The sequence below is a fragment of the Bemisia tabaci genome, chromosome 9, assembly GCF_918797505.1.
Source record: "Bemisia tabaci chromosome 9, PGI_BMITA_v3".
Classification (NCBI taxonomy): domain Eukaryota; kingdom Metazoa; phylum Arthropoda; class Insecta; order Hemiptera; family Aleyrodidae; genus Bemisia; species Bemisia tabaci.
In genome coordinates, this window is record NC_092801.1 from 22444033 (window position 1) to 22461064 (window position 17032).

The 17032-nt window shown below is 35.8% G+C and overlaps 1 protein-coding gene across 1 annotated transcript; it reads right to left on the reverse strand.

Annotated features, from left to right (window-relative positions):
* Positions 1 to 1426: 1426 nt before the first annotated feature.
* LOC109034724 (WD40 repeat-containing protein SMU1) lies at positions 1427 to 12834 on the reverse strand. Its single transcript, XM_019048008.2, has 11 exons — positions 12629 to 12834; positions 11683 to 11749; positions 11076 to 11219; positions 10116 to 10230; positions 9004 to 9192; positions 8378 to 8607; positions 7823 to 8046; positions 6460 to 6561; positions 5372 to 5555; positions 4131 to 4283; positions 1427 to 3450 (listed from the first exon to the last, which is right to left on the reverse strand). The coding sequence occupies exons 1-11, from the start codon at positions 12652 to 12654 to the stop codon at positions 3352 to 3354; spliced, it is 1533 nt and encodes a 510-aa protein (XP_018903553.1). The 5' UTR covers positions 12655 to 12834; the 3' UTR covers positions 1427 to 3351.
* Positions 12835 to 17032: the final 4198 nt, after the last annotated feature.

The window sequence follows — 17032 nt, forward strand, 5'->3', positions numbered from 1 at the left end:
CAATATTATACCTCAAAATCGCTTTTCTGGAAAATATTACTGCATACATGAAAATCTTAAAGACTTCTTATACGTTGCTGCCCTCCGAGCATTTATTCGCTCATCTTGAGATATTTTTACCTCTGAAATTAAAATGCAAAAATCATTATAATAAACTTAAAAATCTGATATCCTTAGGCTTTGATGATTTCCAACAGCTTGAACCTAAAATAGAAAAACATGATCCCGAAAGTGCTCTTATAGACAGATTCATTCTTTTTTAGATTCTTCAAATTTCTGTCTTTCAGCTCAACTTAAAAAAGAACAACTTTTATAGCAGTCATGAAGGCATTTAAAAATTTTAAGCACACACGGAACCAGAAAACGCTTTTTAGCTACCTCAATCGTCTTTTAACTTTCATATTCTTATATCCGCTATTTATTACTACTTGCTATATTGCCCTGTTTAGTATCTATTAGATTTTTTTGCAATTTTTCTCATTTTTGTAGATTTAGTCTTTACATATTGCTCTAATTTCATTTCTGTCTCCATCAGAGTCCAAAAGTTCATTACTGTGTGATTGTACAGCCTTAAAAGAGGTAATCTTTCGAATCTGATGTAACCCCTCAAAAGAAAACTCATGTAAGATCGTTAATGGTTGAGTCTTATCAATAATTCTTGAGTGGCTTTAATACTTTTTTTTTCTTTTTTTTTTTTTTTTTTTTTGATAGTGCCTTGTAATTTAATTCGACTGCTCAACCCCACCATTAATAACTGCTTGTAAAGTGACTAATGAGTTGATACTAATTCATTTAAAGCGTTTTCATCTCGCCTCTGAACCCAGTACTTTTGTTTTGATTTATTCTTGTTATGTGATTTTACCTTTACCTACCTATGTAATTTTACCTTAATTTAATATATTTTAAGCTACAGATAGTTTGTTATTAGTTTTTTCTTTGCTATTTTTTAGGCAACATACTCATATGATACTTTTGTGACTTATTTTTAATACGACTTTAAAAATATGTGTACTTAATTAGTTTGCATTCTGCCATGGTACGCTGTATTTTTTCCTCTCTTTTTATTTTGATTATGCTCAATTTTTTTTTAGAAAGATGTCATTAAAATAGCTGGACTAAATTGTGTAGTATGTATGCTTATTCTCTTTGAACGTAACGGACAAAAGTGATAGTCGTATTGCTCAGTTACAAAATGTTACTCTTACAGAATGCTTAAATTCACATTGTAACAAAACGTGACTTTTCAAATGCATGGATAGTAGTTTTTTAAGCAAACTAGATTTTGGCTCTATGAAGTTTAATAGGTACTAGGCAAAGCCAGCAGCAACTGTAGGTCAATCAAAATTCTATTCATTGCCTTTTATTTCCAAAAGTATTGTTTTGTATCAGAACATTTTTTTCACAGCAATAAATGAAACAAAAGAAAATCCGCCATTCATTTTTATTTATTTTATAAATGATGTTCCTTTCCTTGTAAAAATTTCAAGACCTTGAATTATTTTTTAAAAATCAGCAGATGATAACTTAATCAGAGAACTGAATTTCTGCATGCAGGCATTAATCACTTTCAGTTGAATGCTTTATCTTTGTTGCAATTTTTTTCAATCTAGTTGAAACTGGATAAAACAATTAATGATCTGAGTGTCTTTGATAAACTACCGTCATGATATGTATCAAAAAGAGCATCATGACAACTGAGCTGTCAAAATTTCGCCAATTTAATTTAAAATGAACGGAATGATTCTGCTGTAATGGCAAAATTAATCCTTATTGCACAATCCAAGAGTTATAAAAGTAGTAAGTGCCCTAAAGTAGATGTAATTTCTGGCAAAACAGCAGCAAGTCCACATTATCCTACAAGGGAGTATTATTCACTGCCGTCTTGAGGAAATGAGTTTTCTTTTTTCTTAACTCATAACATTAAAAATTATCGTCAATAATTTAAAACGTAATCATGCCAAAGACGACTTAAACTTCTGTCTTGCCTAACCTGAAGTAAACAAGTCCCTGTTTTTCATACTGAAAGCTGACATTTTTGCAATTTAATATCTTCAAAGAATTTTTCAAACTGCAGGATAGTTACTTATCGACAATTCAATACGCAAAGTAGTTTTTTTCTTTAAAAAAAAATCTTCACATGGAAAGCATTAATTCAATGTGCAAAAGATAACAAATCTTTAGGAAATATCATGAAACAATTTTGGAGACTTGACACTTAGCGCCTCTAAACTTCAGTTAATGAAGAACAGACAGCGTTTCAAGTGATCATGAAATGATAGTGACCAGCATAAAAAATATATCATGAAATAGTTATCTTGGGTGGTAAAAATAATAATAAAATAAATTACAAAGTCAAGTGAAACAGAAAAAAAACAAATACAGTGGTCTTCGAACTACCTCAGTTGTCTGAGTGATGCTCTTATGTGTGCCCCAACAACATCCCAAGTATCATGGTGTAGCGAAAAGATTGAAATTTAATTCAATAACATTGCAAAATTATTTCAATATTTTCCAAAACATTAATACTGTGAAATAACAATAAGTATTTGTACATCATTTGGTCAATAAATGCCAATTTTAAACAATCAATAAAATGTAACTCAATGCGAGAGAAAAGTAGTCAATGTGCAATACAAAAGAATAAATGCAACTTATTTCAATTTTACTGCAACAAATTTTGATAAAAAGAGCCGAGCTCTTCCAATCAGTTAAGAGACAACAATGCTTGCCATTCCGATACAATAGTAATAATTTTACTATGCAATTGCAATTCATTGCAACCTTTGCTACTTAGGTTGTCGTTGTAGCTACCAAAAACTGCATTAGAATTTCTGTCAATGGTCCTACAAACCCTGACAGCTGTGCATCGCATTCTTGGGAGAGGTCAATTAAACCAAGGTTTGGACCCAAGATTTAGTGTTTCTCCTAAAGTTCATCCTCTCTGCCCCTATATCCTTCCTTTTCAGTACAGAAGGAAGAACAATCTTATCATATCAAAGATTTTCCAAGCAGCTGGACAATCTACCGATGAATCGTACCATCACCTGAAAACATGCTAAACACCTGCCAATCACTCACTTTGTTGTTGTACCTTTTACATTAAAGGAGGACACCACCAGTTTCAAAATTTCTCAACATCTGAATGTACATGCTCAAAGTCAGCATATGCATGCAATAGCTGTAGTTGCCTTGCAAAAATTATCACCTAACATACTTAAAAGCTTTCAAAGCAATGTTTAGATGCTCCTAAAAATTGCGGCATGTTTTCAGGGAGGCAAGTTCATAGCTAACAGTGTAGATTCATCAATGTAGTTTCATATTAAAATTTGAAATTCTTTCAAAGTGTGTTGTTTAAGGCTTCCAGATACGAAGAAGCCCGTCTTCAGAATATGTACAGAGTAAATTCTGGTGGGGATGATGAGCAACTCCGATCACGTCTTTCTCATGAACCTGAGGAAGAGAAAAAACAATTTTAGGCACTGATGTTCAAAATCATAGCTCAAATTGAACGCACAAATCAAGGAAAGTTACAAAATAAAGTTGACTTTGGAAATAGGTACAGTAAAATCAAAATATTTATTATTTTGGTTTATGCTTTGCTTTCTTTTACTGATATCAATGCATACTATGCTGTGACACTTCAAGAATTTTCGACTCAAAAATAAGTTTATGATTCAGGATGTAATTACGATACACTTGTAATGCACTCTTGAACCAGTGTCCCTCCCCTCAGCGTTACATATTTTATTGACAGGACCTCAGAGGAAAAATACACATACGGTGGTGCAACGAAATGTTGATGGGTGATTAGTAGCAATATTTATGATCACAATAGCTGACTTACTCTGTAAAAGTACCACCAGCGAAACCTCAATAGCTGTTTAGTATAAATGGACGTATATCTGCCAAACGGAACTATGTGCATTATGACAAGAGCCTTGTTATGGATATATTCTTATGGGTCTCACTGTTTCAGGGCTCATGTATCGATGCACATAGTTCTGTTTGGCAGAAATACGTTCAAATATATTAAATGTTTGTCTTAAATCAAGCTTGAAAAGACAAAATTAGGATTTTAATGATAAATTAACTGAGAAGCACATAATTGAGAAATTTTCCAAAGAACTTACATTCAGTGTTCGCTCCAATTTCCCAGATGTGATTGAGAAACAATACAGGACATAATCTTCTCCAACACAATAAATCCACTCTCCTCGAGGCGAAAGAGTTGCACAAACGAAGTCTCCTCCTTCTCGCTTACCACTGGAAAACGACCTCACAATCTGTCAAACAAAAAAAAAGATGATAGATGATGAGCATTGCCTTTTTCATTCAACTGCAATAAAGCACAGATAAAAAAGGCCTCTATTGCAATTTCTCAAAGTTTCCAAACGTACTTTATTATTTAGTTAAGAATCAAGATAGCTTTCTTGCTCGAATTTTTTAAAAGGATTTCTCAAATAGAAAGGAAAAATCACAAAAATATTGAGAATATTACATACATTGGTTAGTTTTCAAATTGAAAAGTAGAGAATACTAAGAAGTCTACGACCGTACATTGCAAGATACGTGGTTTCCAAGTTTGGCCGCCAATGTAATCTCTTAAAAATGAAAAAAGCTTGGTACATGCAACACATTATAAAAAATAATATTTTCTGTGGAGTCCATGTCAAATATTCTTACGCACTTTCAGACTGCGACAAAAGATCTACCAACTTGATTCTTTTTTTTAATTTCAATGCTAACCTTACGCCTGACGATCCTCTGTCACAGTCTAAGAGTGTGTAATCTTTTTCACATAGACTAACAAGGATTAGGTGCTGACTATCACAGGAGGACAAGTTTGCGTGGATTTTAAATTTTTCTGACAGAACATACGCTTCCTGATTTCCAATTCCTTTTCAAAGGGCATTAGAAATAGTTAAGGATATATTTTTGGATCAAGTTCTTTTGGGTGGTAAAAATGCATATTCAATTGATTTCATTTTTCAGTTACCTGTTCTACCTCCTGCTTTGAAATTTGTGATAACACCAGGCTAATTATCCAAACTTTATTCACAGCTGACATTGATTCATACAAAAAACTGAAAGATTTAGCCTTGTTAATTCGGATTATTTGACGAAAATGTTAATATACCTCAATGTTTGTCATTGTTCAGTCTAGTTCATTGGTTTCAGCAAGTTAGAATATAACAGATTTCTTAGTTTCCAAGAGTTTTTCAGAATTTGTCAGGTTATTTACTCCAGAACAGAAGAAAAATTTTATCAGCTCCAGCCGATAATTAACTTACAGAGCAAAAAGGGAGGAATGAATCATTATATTTAAGTGATCCTAGTTTGAAATAATATGCAAATTCATCAGTAAAAATACCTGTCCTTGCATGTTCATGATGACTACGATATTGGTCCTATTACAAACGACAAAGTGATCGTTATTTTTAGGAAGAATGTGAACACTGTTGACAGTAGCACCAGCTGTTCCCAGTGATTTGAAAGTATTTATACATTCTGTTGATTTCACAGACCACACTTTGACTGTCCCATCACTTGATGCACTGAAACATTAAATACGTATGATTACTCAAAATGAATAATGATTTCAAATTAATGTATTTTTTTTGAAGAGAGATTTGGATCTTGAAAGTTAAAATCCTTTGTGAGGAAAATCTGTTAGATCTTAAAAGATGTTATGGAATCTCTTTGTCAAGCTGGCTAGTTCAAACAAAGATTTTCTAAAAATTTACAAGATAATTTCCTAAATTTTCCTTCTTGCTTGAAGAAAAAATGTATCATTTCATTTTCAATTCATCATTTACTTTTGATGGTATTTGTTTTGAGGAGATAACAAAAAATGAAAAATAGATAGTAAATTGGATTGCGTAAATATGGACCTTAAGGGTCTCATTCCTTTAAGCTTAAAACTTTAAACAGCTTGTCTTAAAGCTTAAAACAAGCATGGTCCAATACATTATTAAAACAAGCTGTTTAAAGTTTTAAGCTTAAAGCTTAAAACACTATAGTTCTGAATCCTACATGAAATGTGAGCGTAACTCGAATAATTTAAATATTTCACATTTTATAATTATGTTCTTCAAGATCTAAGAGGTCTGTTTAAACTTCACAGAAAAAACACATAACTGCTGGCTGTATCAAGCCCGATATGAGAGACTGCACAGATAACACGGTAAAACTTCAGATTAAAATTAAAATCATAAGATTTATTCATGATAAAATGTTCCTCATTGGATTATTACGTCCTAACATTTATCAATGTTTCTAAATTTTAATCCCTTTGGATGCAAAAAAGAGTAAAAGAGAGAAAAACTTGTAGGGTCTTCCCAGGCTTTTGTTCCAATATTTACGAATCATAGCCTCAAAAATAGTGCTTAAAGACAAGTTTTAGTGCAAAAAGAGTTGCAAAATTTGCTAAAAGTAGGCTAATAGGAGAATAAAACTCACCTTAGAATGTTGTGTCCATCAATGGTGAAAGTTACTTCATTTACAAAGGAAGTATGCCCACGGAATTCTTTCAGCGTTTTCCCAGATTTCAAACCATGGATTCTACAATTCCAACAAAATCAAGATAATTGACATGTTAAAAAATTGCATGATAACATTAAAAGAAAAAAAACACACAACTGCTGGCTGTATCAACCCTGACATGAGAGACTGCAAAGATGACACGGCAAAATTGCTGAAAAAATTAAAAATATAAGATTTATTCATGATACTTAAAATTTTTCTCATTTCATTATTGCGTCCTAACATTTATTAATGAATAGAAAAAGTTGAAATTAAATTGTTAACTTATTAATACAACCTCCGTCCATAAAATTTAATCACTCAATGCACCAATCAGAACACAAGTGTTCGCTCAATACCACCCACTCATAGAGTCATTAGTCTATGAAAGGCTCGTTATCAACAAAAGTCAGGCAAATACATTTTTCACACGACTAGAAAGCTAGACTCTCTTTGCTCCCCCATACATCTGCCCACAAATACTCCCCAAAATTGGTCTAAGTGCAAAAGCCCCTGAATTTTAAGCATAGAATGCTGAAAAAGTCTGCAAAGCTCTGAAAATAACAAGTCACAAATGCACACATGCAGTGAATGAAATGTAGTATTTCGAGGGTGCAGCTGGAAGAATGCGTATTTTGTTTATTGTTTTTCAAAATCTCCAGTCCCTTTTCATTTGATCAAAGAAGAGCGAATTAAAGTTATTGCTTGAAATTTTCACAGAATAATTACATAAGAGAGAGAGGAAAAATCAAGGAAGTTATCATAGACTGACATCGAGTATTTTTCAATTTAAAAAATAAAGCATGATGGAAAGTCAGCAATATTGCAAACCGGGTACAGCACTTTCTGCAGTTCCTTTGTCAATTATTAAGTTATGATGGAGACTTTCAGCACATATTTATGTAGAAATGTAAGGTAACAAAAATTTGTGATTTTTGAACGGTTGCTATTTTTTCCCTATCCCTAGTAAGCATAAAAAGGTGCCACTTGGTTACCTGTTAATTGAATCGACTCATGCGAAAACGTCCACTGTCCAATCTGAATTGGACAATGGACGGGGTAAAAGAAGTGGTTTCTTTTACCCTGCGACACTGATAAATAAGATCAATCTCTCTTGTGAAGGTTTAGTTTTACTTAGGGGATTATTCATAAAATTCTTCTACATTCCTGACGTCTAGAACCATCTTGTGTCTTTAAGTTACAACGAAATCGCTCACTCAAATTCTGGAACACTGTATTGGACATCGGACGTTTTCACATACGCATATTCAATTGTAGAGGCGAGATTACCATTACTGACCTGACTGTTGCATCAAAAGACGCAGACAATACTTGACTGTTGTCGCGGGAGAACTGTAAACAAGTAACTCCTTTTGTGTGAGCTTTTTCAAACTTTCGTAAAACTTGTCCTGTGGCAATTTTCCAAACTTTGATTTGACCGTCTTCTGAGCCACCAACCAACATTTCTGAATCTCGGCTAAATGAGAGACAGAGAACTGCCTTTTCCATCATCATAAAGTTATCCTGTCAGAGAGTAAACAAATTTCAGGGTGAAATTATGAGTGCTTACACAAAAAGTTGGACCTATAAAAGTAATTGTATTGTAAAGTTATCCTGTAAGAGTGAAAATAAAATTTAGGGTGAAATTATGAGTGCTTATAAAAAAAGTTGGACCTATAAAAGTAATCGTATTGTATTCAAATCAATCATCGATGGATTAAAATGGAATAATTTCTTAAGGCAATTTTCTCCTTTCTCGACTATGATGCCTGACTTGGTTTGGAGAAAAGAAATTTATAATAAGCTTTGCAAAAACATATACTTGCAGTTTTATGTGATAGAAAAATTCTTTTACCTGAGCCTGATACTTGAGATCTTTTCTAATTTTTCCTGTTGTAAAATTCCAAACCTCAATGATACCATCGACGGCACCAGAGACTAGATATTGACCGTCTGGCGAGAATCGGGCACACTCGACGTGAGATTTCTGACCAAACTTGATCTGTTTTGACAACTGAGTGGGATATTTTTCTTCTTCCTGATCTCTGATTGCAGCTTTACCACGGAAAAGATCAATGGTGGTACCTGAAAAAAGTGAAAAAATAAATGAATAGAATGATCCCAATATAATTTCATTAATCATGGGATAGAGTTCGACGCCAAATAATTTCATGCACTTCCAGACTGCGACAGAGGATCCGCCATCTAGATTCTTGCAATTCCTTAAAATACTAAACTAATGTCACACAATCTTCAGTCGCAGTCTAAAAGTGAGTGAACATATTTGGCAAGGACTCTAAAGGGATTGGATTGATCATCATTTGCTCTCAGTTTTCCTTATTTCATTTCTTATCAGTTATGACGTATTCATTCTTTAAATCTTTTTATAGGCACTAGATGGACAATAGCTACATTTATAAGATAATTTTTTGGCGCTTAGTTATGATTGAGTGGATCGATTTGAAAAATTAAAATAATAACCTGGAGGAAGTAGCCCTTGGAGTTGCTGCCATTTCACAGCTTGACCTAAGAGGGCTAACAGTCTTGACGATGGAACCACTGAGACTTCACCAGACAAGGCTTGTGCTATTGCGGCTCTTCTTTTTTCCTTCGTTTTGCCTTCTGGATACGCTTCTCGAGGGTCAAAGTAGGAACGAGCAAGTAGATTTTCTGACGAAAAAAAGGAAAGGAAAAATAAAAACCTCACAAAATGGAACTATCAATTGAATGCAAAAATGTCTGATGTCCAAAAACCAACTTTTGATAAACCGCAAAATACTGTGGAGGCGTTAGAATCGGCAGTTCGGAAGAAAGTCAAAGAATGTGTATCTTAGTAGAGGGTTGTAGAAAAGGCACACAACTGTTCCCTTTCCCAACCCACCCAGTGCTGCATAGTTTTAAAAAAAAGAGCGTTGGACATACAACGTTTTCACATGAGTTGCATAAATCTGCCCAAAAATAATTAATTTGAACCTCAAAAACCTTGAAATTGGAAAGATACATAATTCCAGACTTCTGGTGACACAAAAAAAAAAAATGATTACTTTTTTCTTTAAGGTTTCAATGAAAGTTACAGGGGAAAAAGAAAAATAATGAACATCAGACACATATATGTCAGCATGATTTGAGATTGGCCCAGTATAAAATGTGTTTACGACTGCCTAGAATGCATCAAATCGATTGAAATTATATAAAGTAGGATAAATCAATGCGAAAGAAAATCAAATTTGAAAACAGATACTAGGAAACCCATGAAAAGGGGGAAAAACAAGACAGAAACTGGGGTAATACATTTACAGTTTCATTTCCTGTGAGTGTCGCAGCCGTCAATGTGCATTTACGGAGATTACATATAATGCTTATGGATACCTAAGGAAGGTATGCAAACATTCAAGAGGGAGAGGGGGGGGATGGGCCCACTATTTTCAGCCCTTTGACCCCTCTGCAAATAGAGAAATGGACATTGAACGTTTTCCCGTGAGCCGGTTCAATTATGAAGGAGTGAGATTAAAATATGTAATGCTCAGTTTCAGCCATTGATTTACATTTTCAGAGAGGGAATAAAAATAATAAAACTGATAAAAAGTGCAAACCTAAATGAATATATCGATCAGCCTCCTGTTGTTTCATGACAATCATTGGATCAGTTTGACGAAGTAATGTCCTAGCTGCTCCAAGTTCACGCAACTCAATGAGTTCTATGACTACCTGAAACAAAAATAAATTATTAAAAAAAAGTAGATAAAATTTTTAATATGTTTTGTTTTTTTGTGACCATGGATTAAAATTGTAACTGGTTGGTCCCACTGTCACTAGGGCATAGAAACTCCTTGATCATGCGACCAGCCTAACCATTTCATACGGAGGAAACCCTGTGAAAATATGGGAAAATGGGGGAATATTAATTGTTTGTATTACTTTCATTTCTGAAGGAAAATATTGGGTGAAAAAAATGTAAATTCTTAAGGAGAGCGGCTTTTTTTCCATCATTGGAAGAAAGTAATCATGAATTTTGGTCAAAATGGGGAAAAACTAAGTTACTTATAGGGAGGGCTTGCAAAGACATGCTGTGCTTTGCAGTGAATTAATTTATCTGCCGTTTAAACCCATGGAAAAGGATCAATTGTAACAGGGTGTTTGCGACGAACACCCTAAAATTGATTCCTCATCCTAGCTTCAGATGGGAAAGTATTGATAGCCTATGATTTATGCTTCGCCTTGAAATGCTTCAAACTCTCCGCATGCCTGTGTCACTGGCACATCACAGTCTCCTGATTTTTTTCTTTCCACTTTAGAACTGGAGAAAGAAAAGAAGAGAAATGTCACATCAGAGAATGGCACCACTCAACATAAACTTATGTGGCAACCAATGGGTCAACTGATGATTGATGCATTGTGGTAAATGTGTCACATAGTCTCTGATTTTCTTTCCGAGTCTAACAGAGGTGCTTAATGAAAACCTCGCCAAGATCAGGCAAAGCGACTGCTGTGGCAAGCAAACTTGTGAACCAAGTTATAAAAAAATCATCCAAACAGCAGGCATAGATACTTACTTGCTCATAAAGATCTATCAACTTGTGATCAGGAAGTTTAAGAGACTGGACTGCTTTCAGAACTACATCCCAATGTCCATTGTTGATGTCTGTGACAAACCCATCAACGCTTTCCACTGTATTCAGTGTCACCCCAGTTTCCTCCTATTGGGGAAAAAAAAAACAAGAGTAAGTATAAAAATAAAAAAAATCCATTAGAGAGATGGTATCAAATGCTTTGCCTTTGTCTTGTCTTATCCAGATTTCACTTAGGTATAATACTCAGCAGTCTAAAAGTACCAAGGGGGAAATGGACTAAAAAGTCGCTTTCCTCAGACAGCCTCAAGGGACGAATTTCATTTTCTTCTTATTCCCGATATTGACAGCCAAACGACCTTTCAAAGATCATTTTCAGTGAAATCTTCAATGCTGTCTTTCATTTCAAGTTAAAATGAGTCCGACTCACTCTGACTTTTGAATTTTTTTATTGAAATAAGTATAAAATACTGCTAGTTTGTTATTAGAGATGAATATTTTATGTAGTAATATTTTCTTAACAATAGCTGAGTATCCAACTCTCAATGACTTAACTGCGTCATACATAATTATTCTGAGATATGAATATTACCTGAAGAACTTGTAATGTTTTCGTTAGATTTGATTCCTTTAGGTACTGTTGAATGAGACGGATCACACTAGGGAAAAAAATAAAAAAGCACAATATTAAACAAAACAAGAAAACTACTATATCACTGGACTGGAAAAACAGCTTTATAGCCTAATGTTGATTGAAACATTGGACACAGCAAGCGGCATGATTATTTCTTACCGTGCTTTTTTGGGGGTAAGTAAATAAAAATGACTGAAAGTTTGATTTTTGGTCCTGTCGATACCATAGAGTTCATAGAGTCATAATGTAATTGGGAGAGCTGGCGTCACTTTTAACATTTTCAAGGTCCTGAATTCCAAGACTCCTGTGTGACGCCAGGTCACTTTTTCGATACATGATCAATTGTTTGCGATACACGGGTACCCGGCCATCCGATGTAAACGAAGAAGATAGGAATAATAGCGTATTCCACATCACTATTTTGGATCGAACGTGTATCGAAAAAGTGACACTCGAGCTGGGCGCACACCGGGCTTGGAACTCGTCGTGCAGAACATGGCGCCAGCTCTCCCATTTACATTACGACTCTATGTACACTGTGGTTGATACAGCTGGCCAGCTCCTGTTACTTACATTGTTTTTAAACCCATTTATTCAAGCCCCAGGAGATTCAAAATAGTAAAACCTCTACTTTTATAATATGCAATTCCTTATATGGTACACGGGGATGACGATTACAAATTTTATTTTTGTTTCTATTAATACAACGTGGCTGAGCCAACTTAATTTTTGTCATGCAAATGTTTTGATTGATATCTTATGCATCAAACTTGACTCGTACAGAGTCCCATTCTGAAACATAGAAGGATAAAAGCGGCAATTCTGATAAGGTCTGATCAAAACCGGTAAATAAGTATAAAATAAACTTAAATGAAAAATTATCAAGGGTCATTTGGATACTTACTCCGCTGATTCAATTTCTATTGACATTTTGGAGGAAAGTTGAGATCAATGTTGACAATCAAAGATAGCAGGATTCTAATCATGAAAATACAAGGAGAAAAAGGTGACTCCACGAGATTAGAAAGAGGAAAATAGGAAAATTAAAATACAGTTCAAAATTCTTGACTTGTTTGGCTCACTGTGTTGTGTGTTTACACCAACATAACCTAAAATAATTGCCGGCTCTAGCGGCTGATCAAGACACTATTTTTGGCGGTTTATTTAAATTGACGCTCTTTTTTCATCAGTGCGTCACTCCACCCCTCCCACCTTGTAATACTTCTAATCTACTTGGCTCGCTTTCTAGAATAGCCTGATAGAACCAAGCGCTGTATTGCCAAAGACGCCAAAATTTAAAAGAAAAAAGAAGAGGAAAGAAGAGAGAGGAGTTTAAATGGGAATGAAAAAAAAAGAGAGGGGAATAAAAAAAGAGAAAGTATTGGGGGGGGGGGGGGGGGCAAGAAAGAGGGAAGAGAGGAGCAGGAGAAAAATGGGGACAAAGTTTAGAAGACACATGTAAAGGGGCAACAGGCGCCTCCTCAGATAAAATATCACACTTCGGGGCTTAATTTTCCAACAAGAGGTCAGTAATGTGGTTGTTCAGAAGATTATTATATGAAGTGTGTTGACGCATAAGAAACGCCTTCATTGAGAAAAGATACTTCCTAGCGTTGCCGCTGAGGCCGAATAGTTGCATCCTCACCAACATTGTAGCAGCGTAGATTGTGGCTGCGGTTCTTCAGATGATAATATGTTGAAGATTCTTGACGCGAAAGAAACGCCTTCATTGAGAAAAGATACTTCCTTGCGTGGCCGCGGAGGCCGAATAGTTGCATCCACACCAACATTGTAGCAGCGTAGATTGTGGCTGCGGTCCTTCAGATGATAATATGTTGAAGATTCTTGACACAAAAGAAACGCCTTCATTGAGAAAAGATACTTCCTTGCGTGGCCGCGGAGGCCGCATTGCATCATTTAAAGTCCCCCTCCAACAGCGTAGAGTCCACGCCAAATAAGTTTATGCACTTTCAGACTGCGACAGAAGATCGTGCATTAGTCTAGCACTGAAACTAATAGCAAGAATCAAGATTTCGGCTTTTTTGTCGCAGTCTTAGGAGGGTGATTCGTTAAGCTCAAGTGACGTGGTCGAACTGGCATGCGAAATATCGCATTGATTAGGTAAAAATCTCGGCAGATTGTGAATTTTTAGCAAAAAAAAGGCCCCCGCGCATGAGCCTAAAGAATCATTCTAAACCCAAAAATCGGCAAAATTCAGAGAAATGAAAGCAGAATAGTGTTTGGAAAAAAACCTCGCATCAGATACAGAAATCGATAGCTGAATCGAATGCGAGGTTTTTTTCCAAACACTATTCTGCTTTCATTTCTCTGAATTTTGCCGATTTTTGGGTTTAGAATGATTCTGTAGGCTTATGCGCAGGGGCTATCGTCCTTTTTTTTTGCTAAAAATTCAAAATCTGCCGAGATTTTTTATCTAACGATGCGATATATTGCATACCAGTTCGACCACGTCACTTGAACTTTACGAATCACCTTAAAGTGCGTGAACTTATTTGGCGCGGACAACTCTAGTAGCGTTTATCGATCAGTAATGCGGTTGTTCAGATGATTATTTGATGAAGAGTGTTGACGCGAAAGAAACGCCTTCATTGAGAAAAGATACTTCCTAGCGTGGCCGCTGAGCCCGAAAAGTTGCATCATTTAAAAACCCAGTCATTAGTGAAGCAGCACGTAGATTTGTGAGTAGGTATTACGGTTAATTCAGATATTTTTCTCGTAAAATGTGTCAACGTATTTGTAGCGACTTCATCGAAAAATGATCCTTCCTATCGTTTGAAATATATTATAAACTATATATAACATGAAAGAAATTGAGGACACCGCACCAAGAACAGCCTATAGGCGTATGGGTCGTTATTACGCCCATCTGCTTTTCGGATTCTACTTACCCTGGACTGGACTATGCTGTGGTAGCGATAGAATATAGATAGGTAACGGCTCGAGGTCGAAAAACCTTTTTTTTCCCGAGTTAAGTCAGGCCTCTGGATCGATGGGTGCAAGAACGACCACTTAACGGGCCTATAAACTTAAGGGCTTAAGGTGCTAGTTACCCCTTTCTTTACTCACTATCGATATTCTTTCATTTTGCGTTAATCATGCGTGATTAAAATGATTTATACTTCATATTGCCACCAAAATGACTGTTGGGCGTAATAATGGCCTATAAAACCGTTTTTTTTTTTAAATTAAATATATTAGAGTGTAAACCCAAAATGTATCGCAAAATCTACCCGGCATCCTTCAATAGAAGGGTTAGGTCACCCAAAAACACCAAAACAGGGTACCTGCATAGAAAAGTCTGCGCAATACATCAAAAACAAAACTTTAAATACGTTTTTCTCAAAACGCGGTTTCCAGTTACATGGCTGTTCTTGGTGCGGTGTCCTCAATTGAATTAGCCTTCATACACGCTGGCCTTGTCGATTTCCTTTGACAATTTTGCAGTCGTAAATGCATAGCTTAAGTGCGCTCCAGCTAGAATTGTATTTAGCAAATGGATGGTTTTTATACGAGGATTAAAAATAAACAAGTGGTACGGAATATAACAAAAGAATATGAAGTATGCAAAACGATAATCCGGGTATCGGAACTTGGCTGTTTTGAAAACGCCTTCAAACGCGGCGTGATACCTCACGCATTCCGGAGAGTTCAAATAGTTGTATCATTGCGCCTTAGAAATGCGACGGAAGATTACAATTGAAATTGCCTTCATGCACGCTGGCCTTTTCGATTTCCTTTGACATTTTTGCAGTCGTGAATGCATAGCTGAAGTGCGCTCCAGCTAGAATTGTATTTAGCAAATGGATGGTTTTTATACGAGGATTAAAAATAAGCAAGTGGTACGGAATATAACAAAAGAATAGTGAAGTATGCAAAACGATAATCCGGGTATCGGAACTTGGCTGTTTTGAAAACGCCTTCAAATGCGGCGTGATACCTCACGCATTCCGGAGAGTTCAAATAGTTGTATCATTGCGCCGTAAGAGTGTGACGGAAGATTAAAATGGAAATAGCCTCCATGCACGCTGGGCCTGTCGATTTCCCTTGAAACTTTTGCAGTCGTGAATGCATAGCTGAAGTGCGCTCCAGCTAATATTGTATTTAGCAAATGGGTGGTTTTTATACTAGGATTAAAAATAAACAAGTGGTACGGAATATAGCAAAAGAATGTGAAGTAGGCAAAACGATAATCCGGGTATCGGAACTTGGCTGTTTTGAAAACGCCTTCAAATGCGGCGTGATACCTCACGCATTCCGGAGAGTTCAAATAGTTGTATCATTGCGCCTTAGAAATGCGACGGAAGATTACAATTGAAATTGCCTTCATGCACGCTGGCCTTTTCGATTTCCGGTAACATTTTTGCAGTCATTAATGCATAGCTTAAGTGCGCTACAGCTAGAATTGTATATAGCAAGTGGGTAATTTTTATAGGAGGATTAAAAATAAACAAAGGGTTAGAAATGAAAAAAAAAATAATATGAACTATGAAAGACGATTATCCGGGAATCGGAACTTGGCTGTTTTGAAAACGCCTTCAAATGCGACGTGATACCTCACGCATTCCGGAGAGTTCAAATAGTTGTATCATTGCGCCGTAAGAGTGTGACGGAAGATTAAAATGGAAATAGCCTCCATGCACGCTGGGCCTGTCGATTTCCCTTGAAACTTTTGCAGTCGTGAATGCATAGCTGAAGTGCGCTCCAGCTAATATTGTATTTAGCAAATGGGTGGTTTTTATACTAGGATTAAAAATAAACAAGTGGTACGGAATATAGCAAAAGAATGTGAAGTAGGCAAAACGATAATCCGGGTATCGGAACTTGGCTGTTTTGAAAACGCCTTCAAATGCGGCGTGATACCTCACGCATTCCGGAGAGTTCAAATAGTTGTATCATTGCGCCTTAGAAATGCGACGGAAGATTACAATTGAAATTGCCTTCATGCACGCTGGCCTTGTCGATTTCCTTTGACAATTTTGCAGTCGTAAATGCATAGCTTAAGTGCGCTCCAGCTAGAATTGTATTTAGCAAATGGATGGTTTTTATACGAGGATTAAAAATAAACAAGTGGTACGGAATATAACAAAAGAATATGAAGTATGCAAAACGATAATCCGGGTATCGGAACTTGGCTGTTTTGAAAACGCCTTCAAACGCGGCGTGATACCTCACGCATTCCGGAGAGTTCAAATAGTTGTATCATTGCGCCTTAGAAATGCGCCGGAAGATTAAAATTGAAATTGCCTTCATGCACGCTGGCCTTTTCGATTTCCTTTGACATTTTTGC